The sequence below is a fragment of the Macrobrachium nipponense genome, chromosome 28 (genome assembly GCF_015104395.2).
Source record: "Macrobrachium nipponense isolate FS-2020 chromosome 28, ASM1510439v2, whole genome shotgun sequence".
NCBI lineage: Eukaryota > Metazoa > Arthropoda > Malacostraca > Decapoda > Palaemonidae > Macrobrachium > Macrobrachium nipponense.
Genome location: NC_087217.1, coordinates 30,288,557 through 30,311,199, shown reverse-complemented (window position 1 = coordinate 30,311,199; position 22,643 = coordinate 30,288,557). Strand labels below are relative to the sequence as shown.

The following is a 22,643-nucleotide window of genomic DNA, read 5'->3' as shown; positions in this document are numbered from 1 at the left end:
TCTCTGGGGCTTCTGGTGAACTTCCAGAAGTCGCAGTTAATCCCCAGTCAAGAGCGGATTTATCTGGGGATTCGGATGGTCTCTCCGGATTTTCGGGCATATCCGTCTCCAGAGAGGATAGCTCATTGCTGCAAGAAACTGACGACCTTCCTAGAGAAAGATGCATGCACAGCGAGGGAGTGGATGAGTCTGTTGGGGACACTCTCCTCGCTGGAGCAATTCGTTTCTCTAGGAAGGTTGCATCTCAGACCTCTCCAATTCTTTCTTTACCAGAATTGGAGGCGTCTCTCTCAAGATCTGGAGTTCTCCTTCAAGATCACAAGGGGAATCAAGAAGGACCTTTTGTGGTGGGCGGACCCTCTCCATTTTGCAGAAGGTCTGTCTGTGCACATGCCGAACCCCAACCAAGTATTGTTTTCAACAGGTTTGGGAGCGACCCTCGGGTCGAGAGAAGTGTCAGGCACCTGGGAGGGGGAACAGGTGTCCTGGCACATCAACAAGAAAGAGTTGATGGCAGTGTGGATGGCTCTAAAAGCTTTTGAGCCCCACGTCCTGAATGCTATAGTTCAGGTCAACTCGGACAACACCACAGCCTTGGCGTACATGAGGAAGCAGGGGGGGACGCACTCCTTCTCCCTGTACGAAACAGCAAAGGACCTGCTGCTTTGGTCTCAGGCAAGGAAGATCAGACTTCTCACCCGATTCATACAGGGAGAAAGGAACGTCAGGGCCGACCTCCTGAGCAGAAAGAATCAAGTGCTTCCTTCGGAGTGGACGCTGCACTCAGAAGTTTGCCAGGACCTGTGAAGAATGTGGGGCAGACCTCACATCGACCTCTTCGCGACAGCAAAGAACGCGAGGATAGACCTTTACTGCTCTCCGATCTCAGATCCAGGAGCAGTGACAGTGGATGCTTTCCTACTAGACTGGAGAGGTCTGGACGTCTATGCCTTTCCTCCCTTCAAGATACTGGGACAAACCCTCAAGAAGTTTGCGACCTCAGAAGCGACAAGGATGACGCTGGTAGCTCCGTTCTGGCCCGCCCAAGATTGGTTCACAGAGGTACTGGAATGGTTGGGGGACTTTCCAAGAGCACTTTCACAAAGAGTAGATCTGCTCAGACAACCCCACTTCGACAGGTATCACAAAAACCTCCCCGCTCTCAATCTGACTGGCTTTCGACTGTCAAAAGTCTTGTCAGAGCGAAGGGATTTTCAACAAAGGCTGCTAAGGCTATCGCCTCAGCGAGAAGGCCTTCTACCCTTAGAGTCTACCAGTCGAAGTGGGACGTCTTTCGTCGTTGGTGCAGAAACCAGAAGCTTTCCTTTTCCAGTACCTCTGTGACCCAAATCGCAGATTTCCTTGTTTTCCTCAGGGAAAAATGCAGTCTAGCAGTTTCGACCATCAAAGGATATCATAGCATGTTAGCGGCTGTGTTTAGACACAGAGACTTGGATATCTCTGACAACAAAGATCTGCATGATCTGTTAAGATCTTTCGAAACATGCAAGAAAGTCTCGACTGAGATTCCAAGCTGGAATCTGGATGTGGTTCTTCGTTTCCTGAGGTCCTCGAAGTTTGAACCACCACAGTCAGCTTCTTTCAAAGACCTTACGAAGAAGGCTCTGTTTCTCTTGGCTTTAGCATCCGCCAAGAGGGTCAGTGAGCTTCATGCCCTAGAAGGAAGGGTAGGTTTCAAAGGAGATTCCGTGATTTGTTCCTTCCTTCCTTCTTTTCTGGCCAAGAACGAGAACCCCTCAAATCCTTGGCCAAGGAGTTTTGAGGTTCTAGGTTTAGCTGCCCTTGTAGGGGAAGAACCTGAAAGGACTCTTTGCCCTGTGAGGAGTTTAAAGTATTACCTTCAGAGAAAGAAGACTCTTCAGGGCATTAAGGATAGACTTTGGTGCTCTGTAAAGGATCCCAGTAGACCATTATCTAAAAATGCACTGTCTTTCTTTATTAGAAGCCTAGTGAAAGAGGCACATATTGCTTGTGGTGAGGATCAGTTCAAGCTCCTGAAAGTCAAGGCTCATGAAGTAAGAGCCATTGCCACTTCCTTGGCTTTCAACAAGAATATGTCACTTCAGAATTTGATGAAAGCAACATTCTGGAGGTGCAATTCAGTATTCGCTAACCACTACCTGAGAGACGTCAAGATTACGTATGATAAGTTCTTCGCGTTAGGCCCGTACGTATCGGCGGATTCGGTGCTGGGACAGGGAGCTGAGACATATCCTTTATAGTTTTTTCCCCTGTTTTTTTATTGTGTTTTTATGGTTGTTTGAAAGAGGATGCAGGTAGGCATCTCTTTCTGTTCGTAGTACTAATAACATTAGAATGGTTAGGTGATCGGGTTTGTGTTGGAGCTCCCTGCATTGGTAGTGGACATGTTCTGTCATATAAGAGGGCGAATCCCCTTTGACATGATCCGACTTGGATTCTACTGAGTAAGCGGATATCAAATCCCTTTGGTAGACCCAAAGAGTCTTTTCAGCTGTAGGTCACGCCCTCGCTGTAGCTCTTCAGGCTATGCAGACTAATAGACAGTACCTATGAAGTCTTCAGCCTAATCAGTTAAGAACCAAGGTTTTTTAGTACCCTACAACAGATGTTGTTTCCCTTTTCCTTGTTAGTTATCTGTCTCTTACCCTCCACCAAGGGTGTCAATCAGCTAAGTATATATCTGACAGGAAAGTTCATGTACAAAAATGATATTGTTATTGTTATTTTACAATAAAGTTTTGTACATACTTACCTGGCATACGATTGATGGCCGGCCCGCTCAGCCTCCCCTCAGGAGACAGGTGGAAGAGAAAATCTGACAGGAAAGTGGGATTGGTTCATACACCCGCAACCCAGCGGTGGGTAAGGTAGATCACCTGACCTACCTGTCGCGTTTGCCGCGAGTTTTGAATTCTGTCGTGACGTCAGAGACGTAAGCTAAGTATATATCTGCCAGGTAAGTATGTACAAAACTTTATTGTAAAATAACAATATCATTTTTCCAGGGACCATAGTTGTGTTGAATCATTTGGATCAATCTTGTCTTAGGAATTCTTGGGGATATATCTGTTAATCTTATAGCAGTACGTAGTATTCTCTTGCCTACCAGGAATTTCTCGATGAATTTTGAATGATGTTTCAGCCATTTCCACAAGAATTCACAGAAACTAATATTGTGTATTGCCTTCAGGGGTCGACAACTGGCAGAACAAATGCAGACACAGCACCCAGAGTTAGTAGAACAAATACGGCAACAAATGAACAGAGGACCCGGCAGTGGCTCTGGGGATCCTCCTGGTGGTGGAAGCCAGGATTCATCTGGTCAAAGTTAATAAGTTTATGTAGTTTAATCTTAGCAATTGGAGTGAGGATTTATGTAGATGGCAGAATAATCCAATACCATTATTCTGTTGGAATAGGAAGAGTTTTTGTCATGAAGTATTTTGTGCAAAAGATATGCAATTCTCAGACTTGAAATATTTTTTACTTTAACTGTACTTAAGGTACATTTATTGTTAAATCTTGGATACCTAATTGTTACAGATACAATAATGACGATGGAAGTAAAACTTTTCACTTTGTCATCTGTTGACTGTGTTGGATACTGGTAATCAGATTATGTATAGATAACGGGAGAAATTATTTAGTGGGTTCAAGAATTTTGTTTTCTTACAAATTTATTACCGAATCATAGTTTTAAAATTGCCATTTAAGATTATTTATGTAGCAGTGGGATCAGTAAAGCTTTTTTCTCACATATAGGATTGATAGATAATGTAATAGTATATTTAAATAAAAGAGTGACTAGCTCTGTGGACAGGTGTAGGAGTACTTTGAAAGAATCTTTTTAGCTAAAAGTGCTGCATTGTGTAATATAGTCTTATTCTGGTTCTAACCAGTTTGTTTTGCTTTTATTATCATAATTGTTTTTTAAGAGATTACCATTTGCAAGCCTTGTAATTTGAGTTCTGGTATTTTGATTATTATTTGTGTTTCTTTGTATTTGCTATTGGTTTGGTTATAGTGTACAGAACAGTATTTATTTTAGTTATTCAAGGCCAGTCATAAATCATTTTTTGTTGAAAAAAATATGAGTATATTTTGCACGAATGAAAGGGCTTGAATAAGCACTTTGTACTGTGTCCATTATATGGTACCTTATTAAGGATGGAGTTTGTTACTAGCTAAAGGCTGTTATTGGCCATTAAAGGTTTTTAAACTTCTTGTAAATGATTTTGTAGAAGTATTTGTTATTAGTATGAACTCCACTTTTCCACTATACTTTTTTTCCTGTATACTGTCAGCATTTGACTCATCTCTTTCATTATAGAAGGAGCTTTTTTGTATATTGAAATGATAAAAATGCCTTTGTAACATCATGTGGCTAATCTAATCTCATTAGCATGTGTTTGTTTGTTTTTCCTTATATGTCATAGTCATTGACAGATTGTCATACAGTCCCAGTAATCATACATTGCCATATTTCTACACTGAGGAAATCTCGGTTTCAGCAGATTCAAGTCAACCAGATCCATATGATTCTCACTGTGTATTCTTTGTCTTGCTCACTGACACTATGTCCACCATGTTCTAGGCCATGATTGAGTCAACATTATTATTTCCCAGAATCAGCTTCCTTGCTACAGAACTAGTTTGTTGTTATTAATTTCATAGAAATCCTTTTACATCTGGATCATTGTTTTTGGTTTTTTGTCTCCAGTTTCAAATTCAGGTGTGTTTTTTCTAACCTCATCATATATTGGTTGTTTAAGTTAACAATTTTATTTGGAATAAGCCACTTACATCTTACTTGTGCTAGAACTAAATGAAAAACCGATACTATCATAAAGCTACTAAGTGAAGGATGGCTGAGAGATCAGTATCTTAGTAGTTTTATATTTTTCAATTTCAGTTGCTTACTATAAACACTGGGGGAGTGGAGTAAATTTTGATTGGTGTGATGAGAAAAACCATGTTGTTGAAGTACACACAAAATGTGTCGGCTTCAGATGACATATTTTGTTGAAAGTACAAACACCAATAATTTTGGATGTCGGAATATACTTGGCATAGATAATTGCAGATTATAATTTGGCATAGTTGCCATAGGACTGTTACAAAAATTCAATACAGTAACTCTAAGAAACCTGTGAGCAATTGTTCAGTTTAGTCCTTTTTGGCCCTAGTACTCAGGTTTTGTTACTGGCTATGAGTCATTCTTCTGACATTGTCCATTATGAAAGCGACTTTTCCTTATCTTGTTAAATTATCCTTCATGATGGTAATGTAAATTATAACTTGTTAAGGTATGTTAGAGACCTTTATTTTATATTCAAGCAAAGTCCGTACTCAATGATTGTTTGCCATACAGTATTTTGATTTTACAGTGACAATAGCAATAATACAAATTCTTCAGAAACGTTATTCCAAATCTTGAATTTTAGCTTTTCCCCAAGTTAGTGGGACTGGTTATGATATGAATGCCTGGCAACAACAGCTGTTTTCTTAGTGTACCATGTGGCTGCTATTGTAATAACCCCTAACTACTCTAGGTTTTTGGCATTATTATTTATTTTTACAAGTTGAGTTTGTAAGCATCCATCATGTTTTGAAATACCCATTGAGAAGAGAAGGAAGGCAGTTACTCTTGAGGATAAAGTTGAGATAACCAGCAAACATGCTTGTAAAGTCTATCGGTGTGTATTGCATGGAAACTTGGACTTTAATGTTCAGATATATCAATCATCTTAAGAATACAAAGTGAATTGATATTGTGCTGATGATTGTGCATGAATGCAGCACTCCAGTGTTTTGTCATTCTTCATTTAATAAAGTCTTAAAAAATCCACAATCCAGATAATGTGTATTTGCAAGATGAATATTGACAGTAGCAAGCACTTTGGTGATAGCAGTTTAACGCTCTCCAAAATTGTCAAGATTTATTCAATTATTTTGTATTGGATTTTATGTATTTTTGTAACACTAGAACATAATATATTTTTGTATACGATAAACTAATACTCTGTATTTTTAGACTAAGCTTCCACAATACATAGAATCGGGCACTCTCAGCTTAGCAAGGCAGTCAGGAATCATAGTACATATGGAAATAATATTTTAAGCCATATTTGCTTTTGCCATGTTGATGCATTGTTTATGAATACAGTTTTTTTTCCTGTATACCAGCATTTATATAAATATTTTACTTAGCATCAGCACAGTAGGGCCTCAATAATTGCGAGGGACAGGGCCCAGAAACCCCCGTGATAAGTAAATACCCGTGTTACCAAAAAAAAAAAAAAAAAAAAAAAAAAAAGAAAAAAAAAAAAAAAAAAAAAGTGCTTAACTGCCTACTTTAATAGTTGACCCACCCAAGACCACCATTCCAGTATATAACTGCCTACTTTAGTTCAGACACCAAATATGTCTTCAGATATCACCTTACAGCTAGAAGCCTACATGCTCATGTGCTATTATGTACTACTCACGTGGGCCTCTTTTCTTTTACAAGGAAAGAGACGGAGAGAGGTAAGAGAAATATCAAAATTATGTAAATCATAAGGGTAATCACCAACGATCTATGTTGATAAAGATGGCAACGATTTTGCAGTGCAATTGGATGAATATTAAAGATAATGCTACTAGCAGCATGCAGCGAAACATCTCTTCCCTTCTTCACAACACATGTTAATATATTACACGTAATAACCTTCATCTGACGTTTAGGCTTCTTTCCCATAAGAGTAAAAGAATCAGGACTGTTGGATGCCACATAATTAACTCGTTTATATGGGTACAATTTAAAGAACACGGCGAACACGAGTTCAATAACATAAACTTAAGTCGCAAAGCGATTCTGTCGCTTTTCCTAAACGCGTAGCCTAAAAGGAAAACTATATTTTGTTTGTTTCATTGCTGCCACAAACCCCTAACACAAGTGCCTCAGTGGCGTGGTTGGTATGGTGTTGGCGTCCCACCTCAGTGGTCGCGGGTTCAATTCTCGGCCATTCCACTGAGGAGTGAGAGTTGTGTATTTCTGGTGATAGAAGTTCACTCTCGACGTGGTTCGGAAGTCATGTAAAGCTGTTGGTCCCGTTGCTGAATGACCACTGGTTCCATGCAACGTAAAAGCACTGTACAAACAAACAAACTCCTAACAATGCCGAGTGCATATGATCATTCTAAACTATTATTTTCTACCAAAATAACTATGATATTTTGTATTGAAAATGAATCTTGCGTATATTCCAAATATTATTACTACCATGACGTACTATAAAATTTCGAAAGATAATCTTGCTGTGAACGCTACCATAATTTGATTTACATTTTGTCAGCTGGCTGACCTTGCATAGATGAAAGTTGATTTCACTGATATGGAATTACTACACAAATAGCCTTTTTATTATGAAGATATGACAATAATATAAAAGGAAAAAAATGGTTTTACGTATTTTGTTTATGCTTCGTCGCCAATAGCAAACAACAATACGATAATCTATGACAATTATCGTTTGTATGACTGCATTGTTCGGAGAAGTTATATACGTATATTACCAAAATAATAATGAAGTTCAAAATGATATTGTTATTATACAATAAAGTTTATACATACTTACCTGGCAGATATATACTTAGCTATTTGACTCCGTCGTCCTACAGAAATTCGAATTTCGCGCACACGCTACCTGTAGGTCAGGTGATCTACTTACCTGCCTCTGGGTGGCAGGACTAGGAACCATTCCCATGTTCTATCATATTTTTCTATACCGCCTGTCTCCTGAGGGGAGGTAGGGTGGGTATAATTTTGTATATATCTGCCAGGTAAGTATGTATAAAAACTTATTGTATAATAAACAATATCATTTTTATACATTTAACTTACCTGTCAGATATATACTTAGCTGATTCACACCATTGGAGGTGGGACAGAGACAGCTAAATACAGAATCAAACAGGAATCACAACTATCGTTGTAGGTAATAAATAAATAAAACCTTGGTTCCTACCTGTTTAGACTGATGACTTCATGAATACAATCCAGGAGTTAGTCAGTCTCAAGAGCCTCAGCGAGATATTGATCTATGGCTAAGAGTTCTTGTGGTTCTGTCAAAGGGGTCTTACCCCGCTTACTTGGTAGATCCTGGAAGGACTACGTCAATGGGTGCTTATCCACTTACTTGACAAGACCTATACAAGGAGCACAACATCGATCCCGATCACCTCAACCTATCCATGTTAGTTCTAAGATTGCAAGAAGTTATCCCCTAACCTCTTGCAAACAACCACAAACTCGAATCACAAACATTCGTACAGTAAAGTACAAAAATAAAAATAAAAAAAAAAAAAAAATGTTTGTACAATCTAGCCAGTAAGACGTCTCTTGATTCCCCCACTGATCCAAACTAGGACGCCCGTGCGCCACCGAGCATACTAATCAGCAGAAAAAACCAACAACTCGCCTCACAAGGTAGATCTATGTACTATCAAAAATTAGAACAAATACAAATTTTTCTAAGGATCGTTATGTGCTCCCAGCCCCAGCACTGTATCGGCTGATACAAAAGGACCCAGAGAGAAACACTTTTCATATGTTACTTTAACGTCCTTGAGATAGTGCGATGCGAACACTGAATTACACCTCCAGTAAGTCGCATCCACAATGTCTTTTAAAGACATGTTCTTCTGAAATGCTAATGAAGTGGCTACCGCTCTAACCTCTGAGCCTTCACTCGGAGAGTCCTGAAAGAGTCTTCAGTGCAGTTATTATGAGCATCCGTAATAATGCTCCTCACAAAAAATGCTAAAGCATTTTTTGACATGGGTCTACTAGGATCCCGAACTGCGCACCACAGGCTTTGTTTACATCCGTTTAGTTCATCTTCTTCTTTAAATAGAACTTCAAAGCTCTAACCGGACATAAAGATCTTTCTAATTCCTCTACTAGATTTGAAAGTCCTTTAACTTCAAACTCTTTGCCAGGGTTTTGTGAAGGGGTTCTCGATTCTTGGCTAGACAGAGTCTGGAAAGAACAAATTGCCGCATCACTCTTAAATCCTACTCGAGAATCTAGAGCTTGTATTTCACTAATTCTCTTCGCAGTCGCTAACGACAACAAGAAAATACATTTTCTCGTTAGATCTCTAAACGACGCGTTGAGAGGAGGTTCAAATCTACTAGATGATAGAAATCTCAAAACTACATCTAGGTTCCAGTTAGGATGTGCGAGGAGAAAAGTTTTAGAGGTTTCAAAAGATCTAATAAGATCGTGGAGGTCTTTATCTTCTGCAATTCTCAAACCTCTGTTTCGAAATACGGCAGAAAGCATACTTCGATAACCTTTAATGGTAGAAACTGATCATTTTGATTCTTCCCTAAGGAAAATCAAGAAATCAGCTATGTTGGTCACAGAGGTATCGGAAGAGGACAGTTTATTCTTCTTACACCATCTTCTAAAAAACATCCCATTTTCCCTTTTTGATTGGTAGACCCGAATAGTTGAAGATCTCCGGGCTCTAGCAATTGCTTTTGAAGCTTTGCTTGAAAAGCCTCTCGCTCTGACAAGTCTTTCGATAGTCGAAAGGCAGTCAGAGCGAGAGCGGGGAGGTTTTGAATGATACCTCTCCGAAATGGGGGTGGTTTGCTAAGATTCCTTCCCTCCGTGTGGAAGAGATCTTGGGAAGTCCACTGTCCATTCCTGTACCTCTGTGAACCAATCTTGAGACGGCCAAAAGGGAGCGATGAGTGTTAGTCTCGTCCCTCTTGATGCCGCAAATTTTCTTAACACCACTCCTAACATTTTGAAGGGGGGAAAGGCGTAGGCATCTAGGCCTGACCAGTCCAGCAGCATGGCGTCCACCGCTATCGCTCTCGGGTCTTCCACTAAGGAGCAAAAGTTCTCTATCCTTCTGGATAGGTAGGTGGCAAATAGGTCTATATGTGGACTGCCCCACAGGGACCACAGAGCTTGACACACCTGAATGTGAAGGGTCCATTCTGTGGGGAGAACTTGGTTTAACCTGCTTAGCCTGTCTGTCTGATGTTCTCTCCTTTCACGAATCTTGTTGAGAAGAGTCACTTTCTTTTCTTTGCCCAATACAACAGCTCTTTTGTTATATGGAACAGAGAAAGAGAGTGAGTTCCCCCTTGTTTCTTGATATAGGCCAACGCTGTGGTGTTGTCCGAGTTGACCTGTACCACTTGACCTAACACCTCTGTCTCGAAGGCTTTTAGAGCTAGAAGAACGGCATAAAGTTCTTTGGAGTTTATATGCCAGTCTAGCTGATCCTCCTCCATTGGCCTGATACTTCTTTTTGTCCCTAGAGTCGCTCCCCATCCCTTCTCTGAAGCGTCTGAGAACAAGATTAGGTTTGGGTTCCGAACTTCTAGAGACAAGCCCTCGTTCTTTTCTAAGGGAAAAATCCACCACTTCAGATGATTCTTTACTTCCAGAGGAATACTGAAAGTGTCTGAAAGTTGCCCGTTCTTCCAACTCCAAATTCTTCTTAGGAAGAATTGAAGAGGGCGTAGGTGGAGTCTTCCTATCGAAATGAACTGTTCTAGTGAGGAAAGGGTTCCCAGAAGAGCTTAACCACTCCTCACCGAACTCCGTTCTTTCTCTAGGAAGCTCGAAATTTTCTGTAATCCCCGAGCAATCCTTTCCTGGGACGGAAAAGCCCGAAAACCCCGAGAATCCATCCGAATCCCCAAATAGACTAAGTTCTGACTGGGGATCATCTGAGATTTCTCGAGGTTCACGAGTAATCCTAACGTCTTTGCTAGGTTCAAAGTAGACTGTAGGTCCTCCAAACACAGTTTCTCCGACTTGGCCCGGATTAGCCAATCGTCGAGATACATTGAGATGTTTATCCCTTCTAAATGAAGCCATTTGGCCACGTTCCGCATCAGATATATACCTGAGGGGCGGTCGATAGGCCGAAGCACAAGGCCCTGAATTGGAAGATTTGTCCTTGTACAACAAATCTTCGATATTTTCTTGACGATGGGTGAATCGGAACATGAAAAGTAAGCATCCTGAAGGTCCAGGGATACCATCCAATCTCCCTGACGTAGGAAGGACAGAACTGAAGCTGAAGTCCCTCCATGGAGAACTTCTTTTTCTCCACGTACCTGTTCAGGACGCTTACATCTAGGACGGGTCTCCATCCCCCCGAAGCCTTTGGAACCAAGAAAAGGCGGTTGTAAAACCCCAGGAGGGAGAATGGATCCTGCACTAGCTCTATTGCATTCTTGTCCCTCATCGACACCCACCGTCTGAAGGAGGTAGTCTCGTTCAGTCCAGGGTCCTTGTAACTCGTCGACAAATCCTTCGGAGATGTTGCCAAAGGAGGTCTGTCTACGAAGGGAATGATGTACCCCTTCTGTAGGACAGACAGAGTCCAGGGATCTGCTTCTCTTTATTACGGACCAGGCATCCAGAAAGTATTGAAGTCTGGCCCCTACTTGTGCTTGGAGGACATGGCTGCTATTTGCTCTTTTTAAAAGAGCGGAAGGAAGACCTCCCTCGCTTGTCGAAGGGTTTTCTCTTCGAAGTTGATCGAGTTGAGGGGGCTCCATGAAAGGGCACCACTGGAGTACGAGCCACCTTCTTCTGAGTCGTAACTGCCGGTCTAATTTTCTTTGTAGATTGTACAAGAAGGTCCTGCGTAGCCTTTTCCGACAAGGATCTCGAAACATCCTTCACTAAAGATGAAGGAAACAGATGTTCTGACAGAGGTGCGAATAATAGAGCAGACCTCTGAGAAGGAGAAACTCCTTTCGTCAAAGAAAGGAACTGTAAAGAGATCTTTCTTTAACATTCCAGATCCAAAAAGAGCAGCCAACTCACCAGAACCATCTTGCACAGCCTTATCCATGCAAGATAGGACACTGTGCAAAGTTTCTGGATCAAGAAAATCTGGCTCACTCGTCTTCTTAGCCAGCACCTCAAGAGACCAATCCAAGAAGTTGAACACCTCTAAGACGTGAAAAATTCCCTTAAGGTGCTGATCTAATTCCGACATACTCCAGACGCCTTTGCTGAATTGAGAGACTGTCTTCTCACAGACTCTACAAGACTCGAGAAATCTGAATCTGCAGACGAGGGGAGCATCAATCCCATCGCCTCTTCCCTCTTATACAAATGCCTCTTTTCCCCGTCAGCTTGGAGGGTGGAGAGCAATAAACAGTTCTCTAAAAGTTCCTTTTTAGATAAAAAGAACACGAATCTAAAGACTGGAGGGGTTTCTTCATTGAGATCGCCAGCTTCATCTTTAAGAAAGCAGAGGATTTCGGGGTTTTTGTGCTCGAAAACAGAGATCTCGGCGAAGGAGGAGCTGCGGGACTAAGAGAATTCCCAAACTCCTCAAGAAGTAACGAGGCTAAAACTTTATAATTGGAAAGTCCCTCGTTAGTTGAAACTTCTTCTCAGAAATCTCTTCAAGTTCAAGGTTAGAAGGAGATCGCTCTTTCCTGAACGATTCTCTATCAGAGAAGCCGCTCTAGGAGAAATGTTTCTAGTAGGTGAAGGACTAACGAACAAATACCGTCCCCACAGCTAGTAGAGGCCTCACGTCTAGAAGAAGCCTCGCGTCTGGGAGGCGTCACGCTTCTGGCTGGCGTCTTGCGACTTGCAGCGTCCTCGCGTTTACCTGGCGCCTCTCTCCTGGGAGGCGTCACGCCTCTGGTTGACGTCACGCGCCTTGGATCGTCCTCGCGCTTGCCTCGCGCCTCTCTCTGTGAGGCGTCACGCTTCTAGTTGACGTCTCGCGCCTCGAAGCGTCCTGGCGCTTGCCTAGCGCCTCGCTCCTGGGAGGCGTCATGCTTCTGGCTGGCGTCACCCGCTTTGGAGCGTCCTCGCGCTTGCCTGGCGACTCTCTCCTGAGAGGCGTCACTTCTTCTTGTTGACTGTCCTCGGCCTCGTGCGCCCTGGCGCTTGCCTGGCGCCTCGCTCCTGGGAGGCGTCCTGCTTCTGGTTGGCGTCACGCGCCTATCTCGAAGCTCGCGTCTTCTTGGCGCCTCGATGCACACTGGCGTCTCGCGCTTGGAATGCTCGACGCGCCTGACTGGCGACTCGCGTCTGGAAAGCGCTTCGCGTCTGGCTGGCGCTTCAAGCCTGGCTGACGATTCGCGTCTAGAACACTCGACGCTCTTGTCTGGCGTCTCGCGCCTGGAAGGCTCTACTCCCGCGTTTCGTTGGTGTCTTGCGTTTGACAGGAGAACGGATCCTGCTCGGCCTATGCAAGGCTGATGAATCCGATTCCAAATCGGAGGATGACAAATTTCTATGGCGAGTCTGAACCCTCGATAGCCTAGACTTCTTAATAGGCAGGAAATCGTCTTTCCTTCTGGGAGGGTCTTTTGACAGAACTCCCACAAGAGAAGTGATGGAATCCTGCATAGTGCGAAGGATTCTTTTAGTCTCTTCATTATTGTCTACCCTCGGTTGTTTAATTACTGAATGGTCCTCCTCTTGAAAACGCTCAGGACTTGAAGTAATCCTGGGTTCATCCAAACTTCTTTTCAGGGGGCGAGAAAGATCCGCCGATCTCCAACCTCTTTTAGGAGAAGAATTCTCCGAGGAGGAGAAACACTCATGCAGAACGCTTTTTCTGTAGCGTTCTCTGGCATTCTGTGGCGATACAGAAAATGCCGAAGGGACGTCTGACTGTTGGGGATCCTCCACAACCTCCTTACGGCTTTCGACATTCCTTCTCCTCTGGGCTTGGAGCTTGAAGAGGTCTAGGCCTGGGAGCGTTGTGGAGACAATCAAACGCCCCCTCCACTGCACTGGGGACACTTAAATCACTATCCACAGCACTATAATCACACTGCTTACCTTCAATGGCCGCCATTTTGGTTTCCATTTTCCGAAGGGCGGCTTTAAGATTCGCAATCTCAGATGCCGAATCTGTGGGTTCTAATAAAGGAGCAGGTACATTATATGGGCAGTAAAAGGAGAAGAGGGTATAATATTACTGATAACCCCGCTAGATACAGAACTTGACAAAGGTTTGGAAGAAGACCTCCTCACCCTGTCTCTTTCTAACTTCAAGTATGAAGTTAGAGATTTCCATTCTTCCGCACTCAAATCCTTGCATTCATTACAAGTATTACCAAAAGAAACATTCATACATCCTGCATTTCTTGCAAATAGTATCAGGATCAAGCGATGCCTTCGGCATCCTAACTTTACAACCCACATTCACACACATTCTCACCACACTTCCAGAATCAGACATCATGTTGAACAATCCAAATCAAATTCCAAAAACGGTCCACAATCGCGTATGCCAGTACAATCAATGCAAATACGTCACCGAGAAGTCCAAACGAAGATCAATTGCGATGCAAAATACGAATCCAGCCGGAGATACCCACAACGATGTTGCCAGTATGGCCGACAGAAAAAATATGATAGAACATGGGAATGGTTCCTAGTCCTGCCACCCAGCGGCAGGTAAGTAGATCACCTGACCTACAGGTAGCGTGTGCGCGAAATTCGAATTTCTGCGGTACGACGGAGTCAAATAGCTAAGTATATATCTGACAGGTAAGTTAAATGTATAAAATTAATTTTTTTTTTGCCTTAATGTTATTACTACCGTAATTACACTACTAATATTAAAATTTCTAAAGGGTTATTGAACCGTATACATACCACATTTTCGAATTATGTTTACATTTTGTGGCTGGCTACTCGGAGTATAAGTTGAGTGCAGTGATGTGGAATTATTCCTTGAATAGGCTATTTATCATGAAGATATGCCTATAATATATAAGGTGAGAATAGTTTTATTACCTTTATTATCAGTTAATATCATAATGTGAATCTGTTCATGTATGTTAGTGGTTATCGCACTGCAACTAGGCCTAGCCTACCAATGAACGTCATACATGAACCTTGAATAGGCTATTTATCATGAAGATATGCCAATAATATTAAAGTTGAAAAAGGTTTTATTACCTTTATCGTCGGTTAATATCATAATGTGAGTCTTTTCATGTATGTTGGTGGTTATCAGATCGCGCCCGAGGCTTAGCCTACCAATAAACATCGCTTACACAACATGTTTGTCCCGTGATTGTACAATTCATACGAGCGATATAGCATGAGAAGCGGTCCACGAAAAAACCAGTGACTAACTGATTCCATGATCGCTGATCCGTGACTAAGCAATGCCCCACTGCATGTATTTAATGATTTGTGAGTGCAGTTTTATGTGTACACCATACTTAAGTCACTGTACATTGTTACAGCATCCAGATCACAGATTCTTCATATATACATAACAAACAAACAAATGAATGGCAAAGGTATTTACATAAATGTATACTACAAAAATGCATGATATTCCTTAAGCAGATTCAAATGGAATAAAATTCACTGAATGAATGTGTAAGTTCATGTTGAAAGTTGAATCTAGTTAATTACCATTGTGTACTCTAACAAAATACAGTAGTACCTCAGACTATGAACTTAATACATTCCAGAAGGCTTTTTGAAATGCGATTTGTTTGCAGTCTGAAACTAATATCCCCACAAGAAATAAAGGGAATCAGGATAATTTGTTCCAGCCAACCCAAAAAGTCCCACTTTTCACATTTTTTTTCTATTCATGTATTCAGAAGTTAAGAGTGTAAAGTAATACAACAGTACGTTATATTTAGTAAAATTTTCTTTAAAAATTTTATTTTTTATTTTTTGTGCAATTTAACAAAATGTTTGGTGAAAATAGTGCACGGCCAGCTGGGACAGAGGGAGGAGAGACGGGAACCCTTTGAGGAAACCAAAATGGTCGCAGTAGTCAAAATTTTGGTAACTGAATCAATTTCATTCACTTTTTACAAGGATAATTAAAGGAATCGATAGTGTGTGTGTGTCCAATTGTGTCTGTGTGTGAAAGAGAGAGCTAGTAATCAGCATGTATGATTGTTGATGTGTTTACACTTGGATCTTAAGTGCAAGAAAGAAATTAATTAAGCCACAGTTGATCTACTTACTGTTGGCAAATGGCAGAATTTAAAATAAACATGAGGATTTTGCAAACAAATAAGTAATAAGTAAAGAATGCAAGAAAAGGAATGCGAGATTAAACAACTTTTCACGAGGAAGTCATTTAAACAAACAATCGAAGGCATGCAGAAGCTGAATGCAGCGCCAGTGTGTTTTAATATGGAGCCGAGTAACTGTTACAGTGGTAAAAATCTGTAAAAAGCAATTGTCACTAGATAGGTATTTTGCTGTAACAAAGAGAAGTGAGGGTGGCAAATCAAGTGTAAGTGGAAAAAACAGGTGAATAATCATCCCAGCCCAGTTGGTAAGTCAGTCAGGAAGCAGACCCCTGTCTCCTACCAAGTATCCCACCACCATCCCTCCCCCCTCCTCTGTCGTCTTGTTGAGAGCACTGAATACTGGCTCAAGACTTTTATTTTTAACTATTGCATTGATTGTTTTCATGTTTTATCATTATGTTAAATTTATTGTGAAATAAAAAAAATTTTATGTGAATTAGTACTGCTTCTACATACATATTATAGTAAAGATTTTACTGTCTCTTCTTTCCTCAAGAATATTAGGAAGCATGATAACTTAAAATCATCCATTCATTATTCCTCAGAAATATAAACGCTCCCTCCCTCTATCTCAAGTCATCGGTGTATCACCGCAATGACAAATGATTTTGTTATTCATTTATGCTAAATTTTATCATGAAAAGTTTTTGTTCTGACGCCGTATACTTACCTGGTACCCCCAAGACTCCTTTCAGATCCCCCCTGCAGGAGGATGATTTCCAAGTCTGGGAGATGCCCCCACTCTTCCCCGTGGGGTCAGACCTGAGGGGCCAGGACTCTTCCTCAAGGTGAAGCTCCCCCGACAGACGTTGCCCCAGACTGAGCAGATTGTCGGGCCCGCTCCCCCCGGTCCAAGGGTAAGAAGAGCAGGAGGAGATCCCTCTTTGGAAGATTACTCCTCCTCGGAGCCCTCCGACTCGAATAGCTCCTCCTGTGGGAGGAGGAGGCAAGTGAAGCAGAGGAGCCACACTGGGAGGAGTCGAGCGTATTCTTCCTCAGTCTACCCAGGCCACTACTCCCGTTCTCCTCATCGTAGCTGGGACTGCAGGGGTGGGAGTAGGAGCGGCGGCTGTTGAGACGGTTCACGCCGTCATGGTTGTTGCCGCTCCCCATCCAGTCGATCCCTGCAGATGGCCCCCGATCTCGGGGCGCCCATGACGGCCCCTCAGGCGGGGTGCCCTGCTCTTCCGCCGGCTGTTCCCCCTACGGCCTCTGGGGATACCGCCTCGGTACCGGTGAGGCCTGTGGCGGCTGCCCATGCCCAGGGCAGGCTCCCTTCCTTGACATTCTTCACCCTCCTTCTGCCCAGCGCAGGAGGAGGAGTCACTCAGTCTCACCGGCTGGGAGCAGTGGGCAAACCCTGACTGGTGGGTGTCCCATGATGGCCCCACCTCTTCAGTCCAAGCCCTCTGGTGTAGGGGATCTCCCCCCTCCTCCAGATGTCCCCGGTTGGAGTCGCCCCGAGTCACCGGCTGTTTCCCCCTTGCCCACGCAGGCCCCCGCCATCCACCTGGAAGATGAAGAGGATGAGGCATTCATCCAAGATGGCCTCCAGAGTGCCTTAGAAGGACAGGGTGCCATGTACAAGGGGTCCACCTTTAGATGGGTCCTTACCCTGATTAGAACCAAGAACCACCTGACAGAGCCAGCTCTGCCTCTGGGTGTCAGGAGGTCCGTGCCAGTCGACTTCCTCCTGGGTGGTCCTAAGGAATCTAAGACCCGCCTGTGCCTCCCACCGGTAGCCAACATGTCCCAGGCACTAGCCCATGTGGACCAAGTGGTGGCAGGTTTTAGGAACTCCTTGAGGTCCCACAGGTCTCTCAAGCTCCTTCCAGCAGCCAAGGCCAGACAGAGGAGAGACTATACTCCGGAGGGTTTCGCCGCGGCCCCCATGTCTGCTGTCGTAGGAGAAGCTTCTGGCGGGTCCGGTCTCCTCCCAACCTAAGGCCATGGCTTGGGCTACAGTCCACGTGGCCTCCTGGCTTGACCTCTGGTCTGGGGCAGTGGCCAGGTTCGCCATCGAACATGACCTGAAGGACGAGGTCGAACTGGCACAGTTCAAAGAGTTGGTCCTGTCTGGTGGGAGGTCTATCAGCTTCCTCACCACCCAGTCCATTACCCAGTGGACCAACTGGGTGCTTCAGAGGAGAGATGCAGTCCTGGCCAGGTTGCCCAGGTCCCTCCCTGACAGAGGCCAAGGCCCTGAGAAATTCCCCATTGATGGGGGGGTCTTTCTTCCCAGATCAAGTCGTGGTAGAATCCTTGGAGCGGTGGAGGAAGGCGAGCCAGGACTCCATTGTTTATAGGGCTTCCACCCTCAGGAACCCTACCCAGAGAAGATCTCAGGAAGTTCCCTGGTCGAGGCCCCAGATCAGGCATGGGGCCCAGCTCTCTTCCTCCAACCTTGAACCGATTTCCGGGGGTGGGGGCATCAGGAGACTCGGTCCTCCTCCCGGGCCCCCTCATCCTCTTCAGCCTCCTTCAGACCCAGGCCTTCCACCTCCCGTAAGGCCCGGAACTGCTGCTTCCCCAGTAGGAAGTAGGACAAGAGGCCCCATTTCCTCTCTCCCATCACAGTTGGGGGGTTGCTTCTCATATCATTGGCGGAAATGGGAGAATCTCGGAGCCGACCCTTGGACAGTGCAGGTCCTCGAGGATGGTTACCGGATCCCCTTCCTGGACGGCAAGCCCCCACCCCCCCAAAGGAGGTTCCAGGTGCACGGTCCTTCCAACCCCGGAACCCTGGCCAGGGAGAAGCTTTACGGTCAGAGGTCTGGTCCTTGCTGAAAAGGGAGCCCTCCAACAGGTGGAGGACACATCCCCCGGGTTCTTCAGCCACCACTTCCTGGTGGAGAAGTCCATTGGGGGGCGGGTGGAGGCTGGTCATAGATCTATCGGTCTTGAAAGGGTTCATCCGGAAGACTTCCTTCAGGATGGAGACTCCAAGGATGGTCCTGGCGGCCCTGAGGGAAGGGGACTTTATGTTGTCCCTGGAACTAAAGGACGCATACTTCTAGATCCTGGTGCACCCGTCCAGCATGAGGTACTTGCACATCAGATGGGAGGGCAAGTCCTACCAGTTCAGGACCCTCTGCTTTGGTCTGTCCATGGCACCATAGGTGTTCTGGGTCCAGGGTTCGAGTCCCTGTTCGGGCGCCAAAAAATAATGTGGCGGGATCACAAAAAACAAGTAACCTCCCCACATAAACTTAACCTGTCTGGCTATCAAACCCACCCTCAATCACACTTTCCACTTTACACAACAAAATACAGCAGGACAATTGCCCCATACCTACATACAGACAAAAAAGAAAACACAAACAGGTACTCACCTCTGGCTTCTGACACTTAGGGCTAGGCTGTGCTGTCCACTGGATATAGGCTATAGGCTAGCCAACACAACCACTGCCGACAACCAAGCACAAACCAAACACCCCCCCCCCCCCCCCCCCCCCCCTCCCCCCCCCCCGAGACCCACAACCCCACAAAAACTCACACCGAAAATGCACCAAAAACCTTCTTAACCTCACCACAACCAGACAGACACACGCACAACAACTTCACAACCCCAAAATCTATCAATTACCACCAAAACAACTAAACCCCAAAGGACAACTGCTGCCAAAACCGACACTGACTTGACCAGACCTGTCACTGTTTACACTCTCGTAACAGACTTCCTACAAAGCGCCACAACAGACATACTTCCGACCGCCATCTAACCACTCCCATTCATTCACCAACTCTCTCTCTCTCTCTCTCTCTATCTCTCTCTCTCTCTCTCTCTCTCTCTCTCTCTCTCAACCTTTGGAGATGTTGTCAAATATAAACAATCATTACTCCTCCATAACCAGGGTGTGAAAGCATGTACCAAAGGCTTGTGGTCCGTCAGGATGGTGAAGGGGCTGCTGTCTAGGAGGTATTTGAAGTGTCACATGGTCTGGTAGATTGCCAGCAGTTCCCTGTTGAAAGCACTGTAGCAGGTCTCCAGTGGCTTCAATTTGCAGCTGAAGAATGCAAGCAGGCGGGGAGACCCATCCACTATCTGCTCCAGTACGGCTTCACAGGCTGTGGCGGAATCAAAGCTAAGTGAAAAAAGCAAGCAAACTACCCACAGTTACGTTAATCGTACAAGCTGACAAAATTTCCCTCAGCCACACTTTCCCCTTTATGTTACTTTTTTACCTGCAGGACAATTGGTTTAACGACATACCGGACACACAAAACACAAACACGTACTCACCTTAGGCTCCAGATACTCAGGGCTAGGCTGTGCTGTCCACTGGATATAGGCTAGCCGAGACACATCCACCATCGATAATCACAACACAAACCAACCAACCGAGAATCACAACCCCACAACAACTCAACAACCCAACAAATTGCTGAGCAGATGAACATCAACAGTTCGAAATAACACGACAACCACACGACTCACCCCAGCACAACAACCCGCCAAGACCAACACTGCCCCAACCACCACTCGCAGACACTGAAATGCACTACCAACCTCTTCAACTTCACCACAACCAGACAGACATACGCACAACAACTTTACAACACCAAAATCAATCAAATAACACAACATCAACTGACCCCCAACGGATAACTGCTGCCCAAACCAACTCTACACTTCAACAAACACCTTACTTCTTACAACTTTCAACACACTCCTGTCACTGATATTCACGAGAGCGCCACAACAGACACGCTTATGACCGCCATTCAACCACTCCCATTTATTCTTCCACCAATCTCTCTCTCTCTCTCTCGCAACCCTTGGAGACGTTGTCAAATATAAACTACCATCATTACTCCTCCATATTACCTCCCCCATTACATTTGACAACGTCTCCTTACACTCGCAACATCCACACTAAATTGCCTTTCGCAACACCCAAGGATGCTCGGATGTAGCCCCCCTGGATCTTGTTTGAGGACCCTCATACATTCTTTCAGTTACATCGCCATTCCCTTCTTCCAAATCACTCTCATTTAAACTCCCATTACCTTCGTCACTACCATTCTCCCAAATCCCATTCACTACTTCATCGACATCTTCCAGCTCCGGTTCCAACATCTCCCTTATTTCTGCTACCAAAGCACTCAGTTCATCCATACTTCTGTCAAACTCTTGCAATGACTTATCCATCCTATCAACTACCTCCTTACTACTCAGTTTCCTTCCCACTGAAGTCTCATTTATCCCTGTCAACTCAAATCCACATACACTACAAGTATCATTCATTCCCTCAATGTCATCCGTAGCACACACTTTATCAACCGTTTGCACCCTACCACTAACCCCTCTATCATGCAGTTCACGTTTCTCCCTTCCATTCCCTTTCCTTACCTTCTTCTGCATTCTTCAGTACTCAACCAACACTAACTGCCAATCTCCCAGACCCATTTGCTCATTGATGCTCGGCCCACATTTATTCACTCTCAACCACTCACTCATTGCATTCTCCCAAACATACTGTCACATACTAGAGGACCAACCCAACTGAATCCCCTTAACATCTAGTTTCCTGAATTCCCAACCTGACTCATCCTCCTTCGCCTACACACTATCGCCACGTGACCTTCCATTCCACATTCAACACATTTCACCCGCTGTTCTTTACACATCCTAGCATAATGCCCATTCTTCCCGCAATTACCGCAAACCTCAGTCACACGGGTACCCCGACATCCACTTGCTATATGCCCTACTTGCCCACACCTGTAACATTTAATATCCCTATCTTTTTTACCCTCACTAAATGCCCCGTTTGCTCACACCCGAAGCATGCTCCCAACGCCCACTGACATTCATTCTTCTTGTGTCCTGGCTTTCCACCGCTGCTCTCGTTCACAACCAATTGACCCTGCTCTTCCAATGCTTGCACTCCGAGCTCTCTTAGGGTTAACCATACTTACATTACTTGCTCTAATGCCCCTATCAACCACTCGCGTTCCACGTCAACCTTTCATTCATCCATCGCATTTTCTTACGTTTCAGATTTACAAACTCATATACACTCTCAGGCACAGTCGCCAACAACTTCCTCACTAACTCTTTACACTCATTTATCCCTTCGTCCTCAAACATTTTCCTAGCTAATGTTTCCAACCTGCACACATATATCGACAACGACTCACCAACATTCATTCTTACCTCATCAAAACCATGTTTTCTCCTATATCTAACACTACTCTTTATCGTCTTCGCTTGTTCTACAATCCTGGCTTTCACACTCTCATAAGGCACATTCCCCACACTCATCATTACCCCATACATACTTAAACAAAAATCCCGTCAAAAAGCTACCCAACTCTCTTGCCCAGATTCTCAAGTACACAGACTTTCAAGTACACAGGGAAATCGTGAAATATTGTCGCAGACAGCCAAAAATAGCATCCCAAAATGGAAATATGCTCCTTGTAGACAGCATCTCCCCAGAGAAGAGGATTAAGTTGATGGGATTGTCAGACCTTGCAGGAGTTATGGTTGAGTGCACTCCCAACTCCAGCCTTGACTCGAGCAAGGGCTTGATTAATGCCCCTCAGTTGATGGCTTTCTC

At 44.2% G+C, this 22,643-nt stretch overlaps 1 protein-coding gene across 1 annotated transcript in view; it reads left to right on the top strand.

The window, feature by feature from the left end:
• The window catches only part of LOC135201144 (small glutamine-rich tetratricopeptide repeat-containing protein alpha-like), a 132,822-nt gene extending 128,415 nt beyond the window's left edge, over positions 1–4,407 (top strand). The window contains exon 8 of the mRNA XM_064230023.1: positions 3,194–4,407. Coding sequence (XP_064086093.1) covers positions 3,194–3,335 — 142 coding nt within the window. The 3' untranslated portion in view covers positions 3,336–4,407. The remainder of the gene's footprint in view (positions 1–3,193) is intronic.
• The last annotated feature ends 18,236 nt before the right edge of the window (positions 4,408–22,643 follow it).